Source organism: Hypomesus transpacificus, chromosome 10 (assembly GCF_021917145.1).
Source record: "Hypomesus transpacificus isolate Combined female chromosome 10, fHypTra1, whole genome shotgun sequence".
Classification (NCBI taxonomy): Eukaryota; Metazoa; Chordata; class Actinopteri; order Osmeriformes; family Osmeridae; genus Hypomesus; species Hypomesus transpacificus.
Genome location: NC_061069.1, coordinates 10,756,329 through 10,776,729, shown reverse-complemented (window position 1 = coordinate 10,776,729; position 20,401 = coordinate 10,756,329). Strand labels below are relative to the sequence as shown.

General features: G+C 42.5%; 2 protein-coding genes across 2 annotated transcripts in view; one reads left to right on the top strand and one right to left on the bottom strand.

The window, feature by feature from the left end:
- brinp2 (bone morphogenetic protein/retinoic acid inducible neural-specific 2) overlaps nucleotides 1–14,551 on the bottom strand; it is a 49,168-nt gene extending 34,617 nt beyond the window's left edge. Inside the window, exon 1 of the mRNA XM_047027769.1 lies at nucleotides 13,817–14,551. The gene's annotated coding sequence lies outside the window, so the exon portion shown is untranslated. The remainder of the gene's footprint in view (nucleotides 1–13,816) is intronic.
- Nucleotides 14,552–19,417: 4,866 nt separating this feature from the next.
- astn1 (astrotactin 1) overlaps nucleotides 19,418–20,401 on the top strand; it is a 110,970-nt gene continuing 109,986 nt past the window's right edge. Inside the window, exon 1 of the mRNA XM_047027646.1 lies at nucleotides 19,418–19,860. Coding sequence (XP_046883602.1) covers nucleotides 19,560–19,860 — 301 coding nt within the window. The 5' untranslated portion in view covers nucleotides 19,418–19,559. The remainder of the gene's footprint in view (nucleotides 19,861–20,401) is intronic.

Sequence of the window (20,401 nt, the reverse complement as noted above, 5' to 3'; positions counted from 1 at the left end):
TCATACACATGTGCTGTGTATTGTCATGGTAATTGCTTCTGGGGGTGGTGGGCAATCAGGGCCAATTGCAAGGCCACATCATCCAGCCTCGGGTTGACACGGCTTTGATGGAGGTGTCACTTGCGGTTACGCTGAACTCTCCACAGTAATATCATCAGCTGTTGCTTGATGCATAGGGCAATAAGGGTGTGGAGAAATCTTGCACTTGAATCGTTTTCCAAGAGGAGCCAATAGGGAGCTCTCTTTGCGTATCTGTTTATATTAGCATTAAATAGTTTTGATTTCAAATCCATTTAGCTTGCAGCTATTTGATTTTGAAATATTTGCACTTTGAAAAGTAACGATGAACTAGACCTTTTACTCCAGAAGATGTCTCCCAGAGTGGCTAAACTGGATAGGATTCAGCTAGAGTGCATTCGTGAGGTGATACAGTTGCAGAAGGAACCCTTCAGACTGTAAAAACAGACCGTTTTTATTCTGCTCACTTCCTTGTACTGGAGCTCAGCACCAGCCCAATAACACAAGTCTTTCATGTTATTCATCGTGGTTCTTTGTATGAAATAGATATTCAGTGCTCTTTATTTAATTATAATAAACTTTCTCCTCTATAGCTTTTGACCATTTAGATGGTTGAGGTTTGAAATGTAACTGTAGAAATCAATATTATGTGAGCCTTCAAGCTTTGTAGCCATGCAATTTAAAAGCAAAGCTTTTTTCCAGTACGTATGTGTACTGTTCGTGTGTGCGTGTGTGTTTATACATAGGCGCATGTACGTAGGTGTGTCCGAGTGTGTGTGTTTACACTGTCAATTGTTTCTGGACAACAACCATCAGCACAATGGTGCAGCCTTGCAGATTCAGGTCACAACAATCAATACATTGATGGTCGCCACCAGTGTCCATTTAGCACCCATTACAGTTCTACTCTAACAAAGAAACTCTATTGAAAACATGGAATGTACAATGATTCACTGGTAAGAAAAAAAATGAACTGAATTCTCAGTACAATAGTACTGTCTGACCAGGGGGCCTTGTGGTTTGCACAAAGCATTTTACTTTATTGACATGACTGTTAGAATACATGTATAGTTCGCATTACATTTCAAGGTCATGTTCTCAATGAAAGGTACAGGGTTTAGGGTCAGATATGTTTCATTGCCCACACTCCCCATTTGATATCAGTTTGATGTTAGTTTGGTAAATTTCAAAGGTGTAATAGAACTACGAACTACCCACATGTATTGATCCATTTATTCCTTGTGTGTTTAAGCTAATTAAGAGGTTAGCCAGAGTCTTGACTATCTGATTATACATTTTCTGATTTTGGTTGTTGTTCATTAACTACATTTCTTGACACCAATAATTATTACCTTGATTCAAAACATTTGGCAAAAGAATACAGTCATTTTCAACCAATTTACATATTAAATTCCTCTTTGGCCAACTCTGATGACTAGATGCTCAAAGTAAGCATATTATTTTCACAGAATATGGAATGAAGGTGTTTTTTATTGAATCATAGAGTTTGTCTGTTCAGTCGTTGGAGAGAATAGAGTGTGCTGTTTTTCTAGTGAGCTGAGTACACTTCTGGATCTGTCCTGACGCTCATTAGCTATGCTGCAGCCGTTCAGCTAATCATTTTCTCTGAGTGATGTGGTGCAAAGAGTTTGCGTGTTTATTCAATCTTTAATAACACGCCTGCAGGCGTCCTAGACGTGGCTTTCAGATAAATTCCTTTCATCGATGGGGTGGGAGCAACTTAAACTGGGTCAATTATCAATAATGGATGCAAACACAAAAACATACTGTACATGCATGGATAAATATACATACCTTAGATGTTTGTGTTGTGTAACTACGAGTGAGACGCCAACATATTTAAAAGCAATCACGGTAATAATATTAAGCAATCACAATGAAAAAACATCAGATTTCCTGACAGAAACATGCATACACACAACATACACAGACACAAAGCTCTTATGGGTCCTGTATGTGTAATGTTGGAGAAATCAATACCGGAGGAACTCTCCCCACAGTTCCTGTGGGGGCTGGGTGTCTCGTGATCCAAGCTCAAAGCCCCCTTCCTGGAAACACTACCATGCCAACTCTACTACTGGGCTTGTCTCTGTACAACCAGTCACGTCCTTGAGGACGGCTGCATCTGAAAACAGACAAACACCTGCACATCTCATTTACTATCAGACTCAACCTTTCTGCCACTGACTGCTGACCTGACCTTACGTATCCCTGTCTTCTACTAGTTCTGGTCTCCTTGCATCAAATCTTTAGAGCAGATAATTGTATTGGTCTAATTTCTGATATCTGCGTTTAGGATGACATTTGTCATGGCCCTGTGGCTGCAGAAGAGCTGTGCCCTGCATGCCAGGGAAGGTTTTTAACATTCCTAAACTCCAAAAAGTCTCTAAAACTTGTATCAAAGGATAACTTAATTTTTGATGCCTCGGACAGCAAAGAAAGCAGTATCCACAGGCTGTTTCTGTCCTTCTTTCAGCTCTGTGAGTTCGTTTCAGTCCTCCACACACTCGTTTTGCCTTCACGGTGAAGGAAAGTGGCGCTGTCCTGCCATGTGCACTTAATATGCCCCAGCGCCTAATAAAATGCATTGAAATAGTCTGCAACTAAGGCACACACCAGCACGCTAAGGTAGTGACCTAGTTCACTTAGCGTTCTTAACCTCTTTACCTTCGCCTCCTCAAAGAAAATGTTTTAAACGTTTAGTGAGGGAAAATAGAAAAAAAGAGGCAATGATTGAGGCAAACAGACTGGTTCTGATGGGACAGCCTATTGAAATTGGTAAATAACCACAATATCTTACTACAAATGTATTTGTCGAATGTGGTTCGCATAACATTACAGGACACTCTCCATAGGCCATGGTCATTATTCAGTAAAAAAAACGAAAAGTGTTAAAAAACGGAAGATTGTCAGGGCTACGGTGCTCCTGTATTTGCAGTATATGGGCTCCAGTTACGGGTATTTGCAATATAGCAGGGTCATCAGGGAACGTTTCCATGGTGGATTGCTGACACAGCTTAAGCTGGAAATAGTTCCTGCCTTGCAATTTAGAGGAGAACTATTACTTCACAATAATACCTCACGCAAAGTTTCTTCACATACGGCCTGATGCTATCAATTACATTAACTTCAACATGTTATTTTTGGTTGGAATACCAGTTACATTTTTTGTGGTAATTACTACCAGTTCATTATTGCTCAGTTTTAATATGACGTGTAGTTGGCAGTATCTTAAACAAACCTATAATCTGATTTGGTATTCTGTAACACTATGCTGACATAGCATTAGCACATAGCGTTGCAAAAATATTAAATATCCAATTATGAAAACCATTTGTTCTGTCAACAATTTTCAAAAACAGTCCTCAACAGATCGTCTTTGAGTTGGCCTGTTGTTGTCGTCCCACAGCATCAGAGCACAGACATCACACTTCCCAGAGGCCCAGCAGGTCCAAACATGTGCGAGTGGAGAGGGTTTCATACATCTACTAGCAGTTGTTATTGCACATTGTTATTCACATTGACCAAAAACAAACCAGACTGTGGATCTGGCGTATGTTTAAATGCATTGAGTTCACACTTGGTGGACGTCCTCTAAGACACAAACGTTTCATCATCCCTGCCCTCCTGCTCTGCTTATACTGTCTGTCAGGAGGCAACAAACAGCTTCTCTTAAATTACGCATGCTGCTAGGGTCTACTCCCAGGTCCAAGCCAAGGACGGCAGCTGCTAACTGGTAGAAAAAGGAAAAAAAATACAAACACAACCTCTTCCTCATGGCTATTCACAACCATCATCCAATCAACCAATCCTCAGCCCCACCTTCAGAAAGAAACCAACACATATGCAAACACATAAAAACAAACACACACTCTCTCACACACACGCACGCACTCACACACACACACACACACACACATCTGATTTATTCATGGGGCATGATTAAGGCTGCAAGGAGAATGCAAACAACTACATCCCAAGCTAAATTGCAGCAGGAGATCCTATGTTAAGGTACTGAATTTATATCCCTTTAATGTGGATTGAAACGAGGGGCCTTTAATTATGTAAGGTGAAGGAGCCTCTTCAGCAGTCGTCGACAGATAGATTGACTGGGCGTGGAGGGAGTGAGAGGCGGGAGAGCAAAGTAAGGTGGGGAGGGAGAACAAGGCAAGAGGTAGACTAGGCAGCAGGGAATGGGGGGAGGGTTATGGGAGCCCTAGCTGCTGACAGTACAGTACCCTGGAGCCAGTGAGAAGCCCATCACTCGATGCAAGAACATTGCATTCATCCAATATCCCACACCAAGCACAGTGCATGGCCCTCCACCCCTCCACAGGACCTTAGAAGAAGACAGTGAACGTGTATCTGCCTGCGGGGGGGTTGAACTACACTGGATTAAAGAAGGATGAGAAAAGGGACATTTCTGAGATACTGTTTAGTATGTGAAATTTGCCTCTGGGCTTATTACTGCAAGCTAAAACTGGTCTCAAACCTAAACGTCTAGAAATATTATCCTGCTGCTATTACATGTTATGAGGCTTGTGTGAGAATAATGCCAAAGTTCAAAATGCCATGCTCTGAATGAAGCACCCCATGCCAGTACCGTGAACATAAACAGATGTGAGTAAATTGTAGGTTATTTTACAGTAACATCTTTCAAACTGTTTTTACAGAAGCCATTGAAGTGCTTGATGGATCGGGGTATTCGCTTCAGGACCCATTCACTTGTACTCATATCAGACATGATCAATCAAGCACAGCTAACGTATTTGCAATGATTTCAAATGAAGATTGACTCAACTGTGGAGTGTAGTGTTCAAGATGGATCAGCTTTTAGTCACAGTTTTTAGAGTGAGCTCGCCACTCCACTCCTTTCAGATCAATAACAGTTATGGGGAAAACATCAGCTAAACACAAATCTCTGCTCTCGGCCGATGACTGTAAACAGCATCTTCTTGTTCATAGGTCCAGATGGAGCTGCCCCAATGAGTGGTGATCAGTGGGATGTACAGGGAGTTTTATTAGCATAACTATTATTGACATTCAAACTCCAAATTTTGTGTTGAGTGTTAGTGTAGTCATGCTCCTGGCTGTTTTATAATGTTCCTCCCATGACTGAGTCATCAGGAAAACAAAGGACACTTGAGGAAAAAGTGAGGCGAATTTCATTTGAAAACACTTGATAATAGCTTGTGGGTAACAGGATAACCGGTTTGCTGTTCTCACCCCTTTTTATCTCTCTCTATTCAGCCCTATCTCAAATGAAATATTTCAGTCACAAAACTAAGCTGAGACACACAGCAGCTATCATAATTCATATTGCATCACCCATTCATTATCATACTTAACTTTGATCCCATAACCTCCTTTCTCCCCGACTGCACAAAGCTTGACTTTATACTAAGTCTCTCTGACGTGAACAAGAGCCAAAGAGGGGTGGAAGTTTGGTATTATCATATACGATAATATGGGAAACAAAAAGCCATTATGTCTGAAGCTTATCTATTAGGAAGGAACAATCTGAATGACCTTTTCTGTCTTGACTAATTTCACACAACGGTTTGACCTTTTAGCAATGGAGACGCAGACGGTGTTTAAAAACCTCGCCACCACAACAAGACCGGCTCATCGCAAATGCTGATCTGTAGAGCTGGAGGCGTATAAAAAAAAATTACAATGTCGTTGTTCTTTCAAATTTCTCTCGAATATCAGATGATTCATTACAAAGATTCTCCAATTGTTTGGAGTTCTTTTGAAAATTCAGTTGAAGAACCTCTGTTGTTTGCTTAGCAGTGAGTATTCTACTGAGGCATTGCCATTTAATAGTTTTACTCAGTAGTGTTTGCTGACTGACAATTGATGGGAAATTATAATATTCTTCTCAAGCCTTTGGGGCACACGTTTTAAGTAACAGCACATTTCAAAACTTTTCAATTTGAATCCCCTGTAACCTTTTGAGAATCATTGTATAACAAAATCTGATAGAGTTGTTAATAAATCCAGTTACAGCATTATACCTGTATTGTGTGTCCTTCACTTTGGACACTAATCTTATAGCCCTGCCCATGAGCAAGTAAGCTAGCTGACGACTTGAGGCTCTCACCTCGAAGAAATGCAAGGGGAGAAATCACCTGCAAAACAGGGCTGGGTTTAGCTCTAAACAGAGTCATGCAAATTCTATTTACATGTTAAGGAAGACAGTTGCCAAATCCATTTAATAGTGTTCCCAATCTGCTTAATCCTAGTGAGACTGATCTATGCCTCAAGGTATTGCGGGAGAGAAAACATGAGCCATTTAGTGAACCAGTGTAAAGGGGGATAGTAAGGACCTCAGAACAAGCACCACATTCTTCTGAACCCCCTGAGATGAAGGGAAGAAGAAACAGCGTGACTGCAAGGAGGAGGATGAGTCAATTTGTGCCTAGACTCGTTTTTTCTCATCCCTTTTCTTTTCCTGGCTGGTTGTCTGTGTGAAATATGTTCAAAGAAAGAGACCCTATATTTAGATATCAAATCGCTCCGTCACTTCTCCACTCTTTCTTTCAGAGGTCTATCTGTCTCACCTTGATCGCTTACGCCAGTATTAAACGATGTATACATGCCACTTTGGACTTTGATGGATGGCCACATAAAGTCTTGAATGTCCATGTTTTTTTTTCTACAAACCAGACCTGCTATTATACTAAACAAAACTCAGTTTGGCCATTAGGTGATAATGACACAGTCTGTGGATCCAGTAATTAAAGAGGTTCTGTGACTTTCTGTACAGGATACACAGTGAAATACACTGTACGTGTCCTCAAATTGATCGTAACTGCATTCTGTTGCCTAATCATTACAAACAAGATTCTACAGAGGGTCCCAGAAGGTTACTGAAGCATTTCTGTAATAGCGAGGTGCCAGTCAAACACTAGCGCAAGTATGGAAGCAGGGCTGATTTGCCATATGAAGGACATCTAATGGGTCAAGGATTTCCATACCTTCCCCCCCCCCCCACCCCCCCCCCCCGTAATCTGGAGAGCATCTCCAACATTACTCCAGATTAGTCTGCCTCAGCTTCATTTCAAGAGGGAAGAAACCGATAAGCAAGTGACAGAGATGGCAATCTTTCTAATCCGAATGTGAGGCCCGGTCAGAGGCAGTGATGGCTCTAAGGGGAAGATAATGAAAGTCTGGGCCAAAACAGTCAGTCTGAGAGACAAAGAGGGATAAAGAGGATATCTACTGCTGGGTCTTCTGAACAGCTAAATATATAATTCTTGAAGACCTAAATCGTATCTTCAAAAAATCTCCCATCGCAGAGATATTAAACACTGTATATTGTACATCCATGTGACCTAAAAATGGAATTGGAGAATGACCTCCTGGCCCAGTCATAGAGGTAGTGTGATCCAGACTAGTTACGCCATCACTATGCTATATGTGCAAAGATGTGTGTAGCAACCCTGAGAAATTCACACACACCTACAGTATCCATCACTACACTGTAGTGATGGCACCCCTCTCACCCATGATATATGAGCCCCTGCCTTTATGTCATAACTGTGTAAATCATTGTGCATCTTTTAATTAAGAATGCATGGCTCATGTCACAATGATGAAGAGAGATGCAAATAACTATAAACATGGATATACAGAGGGGTTCTTCAACCGCAACCAATATACTGAGGGATCCGAAGAACAGCCAATGAGCCTGTTGCCTACAGGAAGTGTACGGATTGCCAAGATGGCCACAGATAAAAGTATAGCTTGACAGTGTAATTATCCATCCAAGCACACAGTACTGGTTGACGTTCCACTGTAGTCAGGCTCTTACACAGGCATGCCATGCATGTGAAGAGGCAGCAAATATGAATATTTTGAGACAGTAGGACTTTTTTCATCCAGTACGGAACACCGCAATTAAATAAATGATTCTTTTTTATGAGGAATGTTCTCTCTCTGCCGTCTGTGGAAAGTGTGTCATCATCAGTGCAGCTGAAGTGCCTCGTGCGACTCAAGGTCTTCATTTATTTTTTCCCCCGGTGTTCCATTTTTTCGAAGAACATTAAAATCCTTATCTATTCACCTGGTCTGTACATTTATCAAACATTCCCATGGTGCCCACCCATCAGGGAGATGGTAAAAGCCTTCCACACTGCGTCCTTATCTCACTAACTGCTCCAGATTAAAAGGATAGAGCTGGCTTACTGATCAGTCTGGAGATGTCTCAGCCAGATCCACCAGTTGAAATCACCTTCCTGTGAGGAAGTTATTCCAGACACATTCATGTGTCAGCCGTTTGACGGCCAAAGAACTCAGTGAGGGTGTGACACCTTGCCTGCATTCTGTGTGAAAAATGGCTTCAGAAGAGCAATTGCTCAGGTTATTTACCATTAAATCAAAATACAGACTTCAGCAACACTATACATTAAGTTTACATTGACTACCATGTAACCACAAGTATATAGTAGCAACTGTAGTTACATAGGAACTGCCATGTTGTAAAACTGAATTATGTCTTAGTTGTTTAATGAGTGAAACTTGGTATGGGGCAAGTTAGGCTTTCAGGGGAAAGTGGATGAAATGGATATTGATGCTATTTTTGGAACATAATTTTAACACCCCTTGCACAAATTCCACTTGCCCATTACACTTACATTACTGTTTTTTCAACCCATGAATGAGTGACAGTGGTTGCTGGTCTTGGTGGTGACTGTCTGGAAGAGTGAGACAGCTGTAAAGATCATTTTACAGACCTTTAGACAGGCATGTTAACTGTCATCACTCAACACTACTGCATGAAGCTCTGCACTTCCTGATTGGCATTGCAGGGGGGTTGTGAGAAAAGATGTACGTCACGTTTAAATACCACCTCTCCACACGGTGTTCAGAGAGACACATAAGGTACAGTAAAACACCTCACAGAGATGTACTGGTTACCAGTTGATCAATAGATAATCCAAGTCTCTATAGCATGTGGAAAGGTCATCCGACCCCAGTGAAATGCCAATGGGGGGTGCTGGGGCAGGAGTCATCCATCTTGGAGCCTGGGGAACAGGGGATGAGAGGAGTGGAACAGCGCTGGGCTGATATGAGGGGGGATGAGGTTGTGTTCTCATTGTTAATTCTCTCAGGTACAGAACAGCTGAGTTCCCTGAGCTCAGGCTGCCACTCTGTCACACAGCCCATGGTTACAGAAGACAGCAGCTTCCTTCCAGGTGTCCTATTACATTGTTGGAAACTGAATTACTCTTATTGTAAGAACCAATCGGAATAGGGTCATTCTTGTCCACCCATCGTGCTGCGAAGATTGAGCTTCCATCTTACATTTCCACATATCAGTGCCTGGAAATTGAACAAAGTAGAGGCCCGAGCTTGGGACGAATCTGTGTCTTTGTCTTGAAATCAATATCCGGACGATCGTTCTTTTTTAGCTCCATGGTTTTAACAAGGGCAAGGAGGGCAAAGGGGTAATCTGTGGGTCTCTGGACCCTGCCGCCAAGTGTAATGGCTTCCAGCTTGCGGTCTCTGATGACCGCAGCACCTCTCAGCGGCCAATTAAAATGCAGTTGAAGAAACCTGCTGTTGTGGCTGATTGGTGAGGTATCCACCTGTGCCCAGCCAGCAGCAGAGCTGGGTGAATCAAGCCCATCTTGCGGTCACCAGGCTCTTTTGATCCCTGGCTCTCTCAGACAATAAATCATTCTGAGCAGGGAAACCTATTGACCGGGGCAATTTGAAGATTCAACTTTTGTGATGATTGATGTTTTGGTAAAGGTGAATGTTACTGTGTAAGTTTGACACAAAATGACCTTCAGTTGATGAACAGGTTTATTGTCTTTCCTTATTACGAACACTTGTATCACACATTTGCCTTGTGCAGCACACAGTGCATATATTTACAAATGTTTTTAAATTAAATAAGTCATCCTTCACCACACCTATCCTTCAACGTCGTAATTTTTTTTCTTCAATTGCACACCGTCTGTGTTTTAACAAAATGCTACACAAACACTTTAATAGGGTCAAGGTTTTTTTTCCTGTTAGGAGCCAGAGAGACCAAGTCAGTTGGTTACGGTCTGATGAAGCTTGTCTAATGAACACACCAGCATATGATTATCTACTGTACGTGAAACCCACAGTTGAACCTTACTGTACTTGTGAGTGCCTCAGGGTTAACACATGATTAAGGAACCCATACCTTAGCTTCAGAAAATTGGCATAGAGTTGATGTTACTTCCAGTCTATGTTTCTAACTCTTGTACTTGATAGAATAATATGTCTGCAGGGCTTTCTCCATGCAATCGCATCAGCTGTGACGATATTTCAGCAACATAATTTGGTTATTGTTGTGGTCTAATTCTACGTATGTAAGTAGATATACTGTAGTGTACGGTTCCTCCGAACTCTGTTGAAATGGGCTTACTGATGCATTACAGCTCAGCATCTCTTGAGACTCATTGTTTGTGCATTTGCCTGCCTTTAAAACAGTTGCCTTTAAATGTTTCTGTAAATCATTTTGTTTTACAGTTGTGTCTTGGTCAGTTCAATAAAATGAAGGATTCAGTGGAATGTTTTTGCATCGTAATCAAATATAGATTTAGACAGTTTATATAATGATAATCAACACACGTAATCTTTCTTTACTTGAGAGCAAAACAGACAAAATCCACACAGCAGCATAACTACATTCATATCAGTGCAGATATGCACATACCGTGGCCTATCATCCTCCCAAAGGCATCTGTTATGAACTCACACTTACACGCATGCTTCTATACATCACGTGCATGAGGAAGTTCAAAGGGTTTCAAGCTGACAGAGGAGGAATGCAAAGGGAGGTTACTGGGCTACATTTTGGCAATTCTACCCATTAATTTAACATCTCATTAAGCATGCAAACCAACCAATGAAAAAAACATTTTGTTGGGCGAATAAAGGAAGAAAAAAAAGGAAGCAAGAAAATGTCTCATAAATTAATGCATTAACAAAGAAACTACCTTTAGCTTTGCCAGTTGTGTATGTGCATGTGCGTGTGTGGGTGTGTGTTGCAGTGAATGGCAGCAGTCCAATGTATGGACACTGTCCAGATTTTTCGGGTGTCTATACAATTATCATAATTGTGTTTGTCTGAATCCACCATGCTCTACGATGGAAAGGCAATCAATGACCTGAACTTCCCCAAACACTCTTGGCGTGTCTGAAAGGTGGGGGGACTATTATCAAGTCTGCACAGATGTTTCTGGCAAATGGCTGTGCTGATGTGGCTGGCTGATAAGGATACAGCAAACTGGGTTCCACCCTGTTTCTCCTTTTGAACTGGCTTCCTTTTGGGACTATGAGTCAGGGGAGCTCAGTCTTTTCTCCGTATGTTTGTAGAGGGCAGATTAAAGTGCAGCTGTGCTGCCAAACATGCAGGGGGTCTCAACTGGATCGATATTTCATCATACTTTGAGGAGCACCAAAAATTTAAATCCACCTCCACCAACAAGACACACAGCAGGCATGCTGTTCTCCATTTGCACCAAAAAGGTCTGAATGCTGGCACAAGCACTTTAGCAATAAACTGGGTCAACAAAGTACAAATGGAACATTTCAACAATGTAACCTGTATGGCTTAGGGGGGATTAAATCTCCCTTGACAGTAACACTGAAAATCAATGAATGGTTTGGATGTCAAGTCCAATGAATCTTGGCGATGCTGCTCGATAATGAGATCAATGCCTTTAAACTTAAATCTTTGCACATCCTGCCCTGTGAGTCATTTCTTATCATTTCACTCCCCAAAAAAGAGTTCACCCTCTCCAATGAATCAAACGTGAGGCAGGACATTTATAAATAAAATACCGCTTTCTTTCAGTGGCAGAGTGCTAGAGGCAGCTATGATAAACGTTACTTTGTTCCCTACTCCCTCTGTAGGTGAGAAAAAGCACTTAGATCCTGCTTCCTACTCAGTTGGTTGAGGAGAGATGTGAGATGAGCTGAACAGCCCTATTAATACTTTGTCTGCAGCAGCAAACTGCAGTAAATGCATACTTCGTAATCAGCTGCGCACATGTAACATGCAAATTAAGTGAGCTGATTTTAGCACTAATTTATTTGCAAAAGCAATTACATTTTATAATGTGTGACCAGTAGATACAGAGGCAGCAAAAAAAAATATAACATGGACAATTTTCTATAATGGAGAATCCTTATAAGAAAAAAGGAAGTTTTCTCATTTGGATCATTGCTTTTTAGACATAAGTCAACCATTAAATAACAGAAAGCATACAGTATATATCGTAAGTTTTGCACTTGCTTACACACATAGACAAACAGATATTGACAAACACATGCAGACGCACATACTTTCATACACACAATTTTTGCGCATCCTGCTCTGAGTCATTTTAGATTTCGAGTCATTTTCGAGTTCACTCACTCTAACATACACACACACACATACAGTGCGCACACAGATAGAGAAAGAGAGAGAGAGAGAGCAATCAAAGCATAAATACAAAACTTGGACTTAAAAACACACTGAAACAGCTTACAAAAACATTTCTTAATGGATTAAACAGAGAAAGAAAGCTGCTTTATATTGTGGTAAAACCACATGGAACTTCCCCCCCCCCCCCCTCCTCAGATTGAAATGTCAGGTCCAGCTCTGCTTGGGCCACAAACTTTGAGAGGAAAAGAGGATTAATGTACATATGTGAAACAATAGGATGTTTGGCCGTTCCCGCCAGCCAGCGTTCTCCGTACTTGAAACACAAACCCTCTCCAGTACTGAAGAGAAAAGCCAGCCCCCACCCTGCCCCCACCCTCCCAACCCCCCACCCCCCCAAACAACCTCCATACAAACACCCCATCCTCCCCAACCACCCACCCCACTTCCACACCCTGCCTGCTTCCCCCAGCTTCCTCCTCCCCCCCTTCACCCTCCTCCTCACCGCCACCTCCCCCCCCTTCCCCCCAACCCCCCACCTCCTCCATGCCCAGCTAGGCATGTGTCCAAGTACACCACAGCAAGAGATGAAGACTGTGAACAACAAACCGACCAGGGGGGTTTGTTGGTTTTATTTCATCTCGCTAACTCTGTTTCCTGGGGTGCTACATTTTAATGACCAGCAGGGAAAAGAATCTCCAAAAAGTGGCCAAGTACACAGAAAGACTAGCAAGTTTTTCGTGCATCATCCATATGAGGCTATTATATCTGGCCTTTAGATTTTCACAAACCTTGTTGGGGGTAAGTCACAGATGTTTTGGACTTTTAAAAGTGATAATCATGCATTCACCCTGCTGCCTTGCATAACCATGGCGCAAGCTATTCAATAGTTCACAGTGGAAATTCTGCTCACATAAATTGCTTTCCTATCCAAGCTAGATACCTTTACCAAAATTGATGGATTGATTGTAATTCTCACATAATGAATGCTCCAATTTCTTTCCTTTTAAAAACATTACACCCTCAGCGTATTCAATGTTACCCTGCAAAAGAGTCTCATGAATTGTGCTGTCAGACACACCACAGTGAATTAAGTGGGCTGTTCAATAACATAATGTCAGAACCATTCTCTCTCTACCATCGAGGAACTCTCCTTGGCCTAATCATGATCACATAGGACAATGATGGGAAGTCTGAGTTGAAGAAAAGGGAAAGAAACCCTGTGTGATCACCCCATCCTCACGGCACAGAGAGACTGCACAAAACTACGCAAACACACCAGCTTTGCTCAGTGTCCTAAAGGCTCCAACAGACAACACAAAGACTAGTTTGAGTGTGTACATGTGTAAAGGGGCAGCTCACCCAGACTGTGAAGGGTGGTCCCGTCGTGTCTCTCCGGTTTGTTTGTTGTCGTTGTATCCTACCAGGGAGTGAAGGTGTCAGAACTCTCGCAGTCCTCGGTGGGAAACTGGTGGAAAGGAGCCAGCAGTCGGCTCCGACCGCCTCCTCGTCTCCTTCTCTTTCACTTGGTGCTTGCCCGGGGCAAGTTACAGCCGCTGAAGAGATAATCCTGACATCCAGTCCCCCTCTCTCCCTCTCTATCACACACACGCACACACGGTCCCTTGGGTGAAGCCTGAGCACGCAGGCTGGGGTCCGACGGTTCTGCCTGTTTTGCTCTGGCTCTTGGTTTATCCTGCCTCAGAATAGGCAGGAGATGTGAAAAGATAACTAAAAAGAGGAGGAAGTTCCTCAACAACTAAACATGCGTGTTTAGGGTCAGATCTAGTGTTAGTAGAGGTAAAAGTCCATTAAATGCCAGGTGTATCCCATGTCTTCAGGTTCTAAAAATAAAGGCTGGAACACACAAAAGAGGAGGAATAAATCCACGCCGGAAATGTTCAAACTGTTTTCATCCTCTCAGGCAACATTCCTTTCAATAAAGAGACTGCACCTGCTACCAAAGCCCAGATATACAATTTGAACCTTTTTTCCCTCTTTCCCCCTGTGTGCAACTGAGCTAAGCCTCAGCTGCCTCTGCTATAGTCATCACTCACTGTCAAGCTTCACACATCCAGCCCAGGAGTGTGGAGTGCTGTTGCGAGTCTTTCAGGAAAGCATCTCTTTCTCCTCAACAAGCTCTGTCGGACTGGCTCCTGTGGCCACACCTCCTGTGCACTGATTGGCCAGAGCTCAGAGCAAATAACAAGGAGGGGAGGGCTGGAGGGCGCTGGTTAGGCTATGTGGAGGAGGAGGGGAGAGGAGAGGACGATGAGAAGAGTTAGAGAGATAGAGAAAGAGAGACAGACAGACAGAGAAAGAGCGAATGAGAGAGAGAGAGAGAGAGAGAGAGAGAGAGAGAGAGAGAGAGAGAGAGAGAGAGAGAGAGAGAGAGAGAGAGAGAGACAGGCAGGCAGACAGACAGGCAGGCAGGCAGGCAGGCAGGCAGGCAGAGAGAGAAAGAGAGAGTCGGAAAGAAAGAGAGACAGACAGAGAGAAAAAGAGAAAATTAGGAGAAGGGGGGAAGGGGAATAGGGAGGAGCAGGATAGACCATGATCTGTAAAAGCCTAAAGGGACAGGCTGGCTAATGAAAGTGAAAATGCTTCTCTCCCAGTGCTTTAGCCAAATGTGTCTGTTATAAATTTGTTGTGCCTGCCGGGGCAAACTGAATTCATACTGACAAAGGGTCTCCAGTTTCTGAAGGGAGATATAACCCCCCTTTTAAGCAATACATCCCAAAAAGTCCAATCCGATCAGCCAAGTCACTATGCTAAATTGTTGAAGGGTGGATGGAGGTAGCAAATGTGCACCTTCAATTCCTCAGCTTTCTGGCAAAGAGTAGACAAATATCTGCAATCAGAAATGGTGAGATGGACGTATCTGAGGTAAATGGATCTAATTGCGCATCAAAGTTGTCTAATTATTCAATATTTTGTGTGATAAGTTGACACAATACTGAGAAACTTATATATGTGTTAAGACAGGTGACGTAATGCCTATTACTCTCAGTCCTGTTCACTCAGAACAGGTAGTGAGAGCTACAATAGATCTGTTGAAAGGAAGACTCATTTTTCACCCTTGTCTTCCTGAACAAATGGGGGATTAAAGTGGAGATCTGTGAAGCAACATTAAAGGGCCTATGGGAGGAAGCCTGAAGATGATGACAGCTTGTTGAATACCGTGTATAGATGTCTTGGTTTGTGTCAGAGCCCGGCGCGGGCACACCTACGTGTGATCCGTATTTTTAGAATTTGAACGGGGGCTTTTTTGTCAGTTGGACAGCAGGAGAATTTTGCACACATTAAATAATTATGCCAGCTGATGTGGATTCATGTTCATTTGAGATAAAAATCCTTCTCTGTGTGCCACAAACTACCTGCACGATGCTTCTAGTAAATCTGGATATTACAGTAACAGTAGATTATGTTCAGATGTGGCGTTGACAGAAGGAAACCTGCAATCTCTTTGTTCATGGAGCACCTTGATTGTATTGTGTTTAGAGGAATACATGCCTACAAATACACTGTGTGTTGTGTTTGGTTGGGTAAGGGGGGTATACAGACTCTAGTTTAAGAATTGTACTTTTATTTGTCCTTGAGCTGATAAAAGGAGGGTGCAAGAGCATTTTCCTCTAACTTTATCTACATTCTTCACCCAGAGATCCATCTCTTACAATTCAGTAGAATATCCAAGGTACCCAAGAACAGGCTGAATTGTTATACACATTCCTTTCTGCCTATGTCCGTCAAGCTTCTTAACACTAACATGTAATCCATAAATTGGCCATGAAGTATATAATGTGCCGCCATTGTCAGCAGGTGTGTGTGTGTGTATGAGAACAGCAATCTGTTGTATTTGTGTATGTAGCCATTAGTTTTGTGCAATATGAGGTCATGAGGGTTGTGCGTTATGTCTCCACTGTACTGATAAGATATTGATGTAGGATTTTTGGGGATTTGTGTGCAGTACAGAACAAAGTTCCCTACATGGAAATTAAACCACATCACATCTTATGTTATCTAACAATGGGGACTCATCTTATGTGTCCAATAAGATCAGGCTACAGTTACAGTAGGTCCACAGTGTATTACTTATTAAACCATCCAAATTGTCAGTCAGAAATAGAACATGAGCCTCAGTAAACCTCCAGCTCCTCAGCGTCTGCCTCCTTGCTCCCTCCCTACATCAATGTCATGACAGTAAAGGCAAAGACAATTAAGGTGTATAAATATGTAAATATGTCCACAGCATCACAGGGGGAGTTGGCTAATGACATTTGCTGCCCTCATTTGGCCAATTCCCAAGCCGACCCCAAATTAGAAACCTTAATGACAACCAATAAGCCACAGATGGTCAAACTCCAGGGTACACAAGGCTTCTGATCTTCCACACTCCTTGTGGCATCGTTGCATATGCCAACAATACATTACCTAGCCAGATGCTACTGGCCCAAGGGGAAGATCAGGCCCATAACTGGAAGGTCAGGTCTGGGTGGTGCGTTTAAGGGGAGCGCCTGGCCACCAGCCTCTGTCGTGTGAGTGTGCGTTGCCTGGCAGTCCAGGTAATCCGTCCTGGGAGGCCATGTGGCAGATGCCTCCCATTGCCATTTGTCTTGTGAAGTTGACATATGGAAAACTCCAAGGGTACTGTCTCCAGAGGGAGGGAGAGGAGAGAGAAGAAGGGAGGTGGAGAGAGATGGAGAGAGATGGTGGGGAGAGGTGGTGGGGGGAGGAGAGGAGGGGGGAGGGGGGAGACCGGGTAAGGGGGGGGGGGGGGGGCGTGGATATGGAGGTGTGAGGGAAAGAGGACGAGGGATAGAGACAGAGAGAAGAGGAGAGGAGGAGCTGGCAGGATTCCATTCCATGAGTTTGGTGACTCTGATCCAAGCACTCACAATTAGATCAACCTTGACTATTTATTATGCATGCCTCAAATGGAATGAAAATAATTTATCTGGCAGCTTGGACAAGTGGAGCACTTGTCCAAGCTGCCACACAGCTGAACACAAGACTTACACACAGTATAGAAAAATTCACCTGGATGTCAGGGAGACATTCTTTCCAGGCGACTTACACACACATGAAAAATGAACAGGGAATGAAGAGATTATAAGTACTGATGCGCTCAATTTAAATCAAGTGGATTAAACTCTTTGTCACAGCTTGTAATGGCTGGAATCTTGACAGTAAAATCCATGGCATGTTTGTCTCACAAACATTGCTTGTGTTAAACAAATATGCCATACATATTACAGTCAAAATATAGCTATAATAGTTTCCTTATGTACCAATGATTTGCCACCATTGCCTTTTCCAGTCAAAACTCCTAATACATGTTTCCACAGGTGACTTGGAACCCAGTATATGTCAGACATACAACATTCTAAAATAAATGTATTGCGTCTGGATGAATATTAATGGACATAACATATTCATACTCCATTATACCAATAAAGTATTAAAAAATGCAGTGGTAATGGGTTTCATTTCATTAAAAAAAGAATTGCATATAGTGTGCGCCGCTGTACTTCCAGTAGAAACTACTGTTACACTGTGTCAACATTTTTCTAGATGGTCACTGAGGACCAGATGATGTGAGATACTTCTAATTGGTAGCAACGATAAAATACAAATTAAACAGAATCACTTTCTCCGTGATTCGGCTTGAGAATCAAATCAAATTAGCTCAATACCCGAGCCCACAAATTCAGTCCTTTCATCAGCCTCATGCCTTTTCATTGATGAAAGACTAAATCCTCCTTAATAACAGGATCAAGCTAACACGACAGTTAAGCTCAGAGGAAGTTACATAAGGACACAAATGATTCCCCAACCAGTATATAAACTTGAATAACTTAGCAATCGGTTCAGTTACTTAGTAAAAAAAATATATATATACATACACACACAAATAGAGACATCTGGAGAACGGTTGGCTATTGGAAGGATTTTGTCAGGAAAGGCCATGTCGTTGGGATGGGACAGGGGGTGTGCAGCTTCCCTGAAAAGCCTGCCTCCCATCCTCAGTGCTCATTACAGCCCATGTCAGAGATGGACCTGCTGGGTTCTCATCACAAAACCACCATACAGTTTGCTAAAGCTTTGCTGTCCTGCTGGAAGCAGCCCAAGATTACACAGTGAGATCATTCTTAGATCTGAGTCCATCCCTCTGTATCATCCCCCCCCCCTTCCTTTCTCCCTGCACCTGCTAGTCTCATCACCAGATGTATTTTTTTTTCCTTCTTCCTACTCTCTGTGGTCTTGCTTCTCTCTGGTATATCAAATTCATCTCTCCCCCTGGTCTCTCTCTTGCTCAACTCTCAACCCGTTGTTTATCAAAATAGGGCATCATCAAACGCTATATTTTCGTGAATCTTAAAATCAATTTGGCAACCACTCCATCAATAATGAATGTATCTGTGATGGTATGAGTAACACTGTTTATCTCGGGCCTGATATTTACTGTAAGTTTACTTTTTTCAAAGCTGGAGAAAGGGTAATACAGTTGTGGAGCTTCATTTTACAGGACCTAGTTATCTTTCCAAAACGGTGTGTTGGCGACAAAAAAAAAGAGTGAAGTCAAAACTGTGACACAGAGACACTGGTGTGTATAATATAGCCTACAATTCATTGAATAGCCTACGTTCAAATCTAATTTATGAGACCGTTAAAAACAGTCTCCAAACGGATATCGAGTTTAACCTCCGATTTATTGGGATAACCAAAATGCTACTAATGTCAATGTTAATGATAGGCAAGTTAAAATGATATGGCAAGTTTTCCTTAACCCGTGAACGTTCACATGGACTTCAAGTTCAAACATTCAGGCTTAATGTGGACAATTCCAATAAGAGGGTCAGTCACTGCGTCGATTCATCTTCCCCGCCATCGCTTCAATGTTAAGCTGCATTACAATCGTGAAACATAATCTTTGACCATTTGACGGAGCATTTGGAGATTTGTGCAAAATAAAAAGCGTTATCTTGCGAGACCAACATTCCCGGAAATTGTGCTTTGCCAGCGCATTCTCCCTTGCTGATATTGCTTGCGCAGCCCGCGCTTGGCGGAGGCAAGCTAGAACAGAGAGGGGAATACGTGCAAAATCATGGCAATGGCGAGCATGATGGGGCTGAGATTGTTCGTCTTTGTCGCATGGATCTTTGCCTTTCATCCGGTACATATTTGGGGCTTAAATGCCGACGACGACCAGTCCCAAGATATGGAATGCAAAATGAAAAGCGTCACCGTGTCTGCGTTGCCGTTTTTGAGAGAGAACGACCTGAGCATCATGCACAGCCCATCGGCCTCCGAGCCCAAACTGCTGTTCTCCGTCAGAAATGATTTTCCAGGAGAAATTGTTGTCGTTGACGATCTAGAAAACACCGAACTCCCCTTTTTCGTCCTTGGTAAGTTTGGATACAAACAACACTTGACTCTAACATCGGGTATTTTAGGATTTGGCTATGCTATCCGCCATGTTTATTTTTATAGTAGCCTATACCTGATATGAGCTCTTGCTACAGCGTGTGTGGATCAACAGCAGGCCTTGCTAACATTCCTAATGAATGGCTACTTTGTAAGTAGCCTGCTTGTGAAACGTTATTCAGCAATACTACTGCGTACTCCCGTACTAGATACTACTACATATCTCGAAGGATTCTGTACAATCACGTTAGGTTTAGTATTTGGACAACTGCCTTTATAAGTAAACTGTGAGTTGTTTCAATGCTTGTACATTATTATGTGTTACATTACACATCTTGCAGGCTCCATTGCCTGTGATTTTACTGAAACACTTTTCACAGTATATTACATATGAATTCGAATTTCACTGGCAAAGAGCCCTACCGTATCACGCTATTTGTACGGACTTCACTGTCAGAAGTGCAGGAGTTGTTTACATTGTGGACGACTCACTTTTAGACAAATGCCTGTGCCATCACTCTT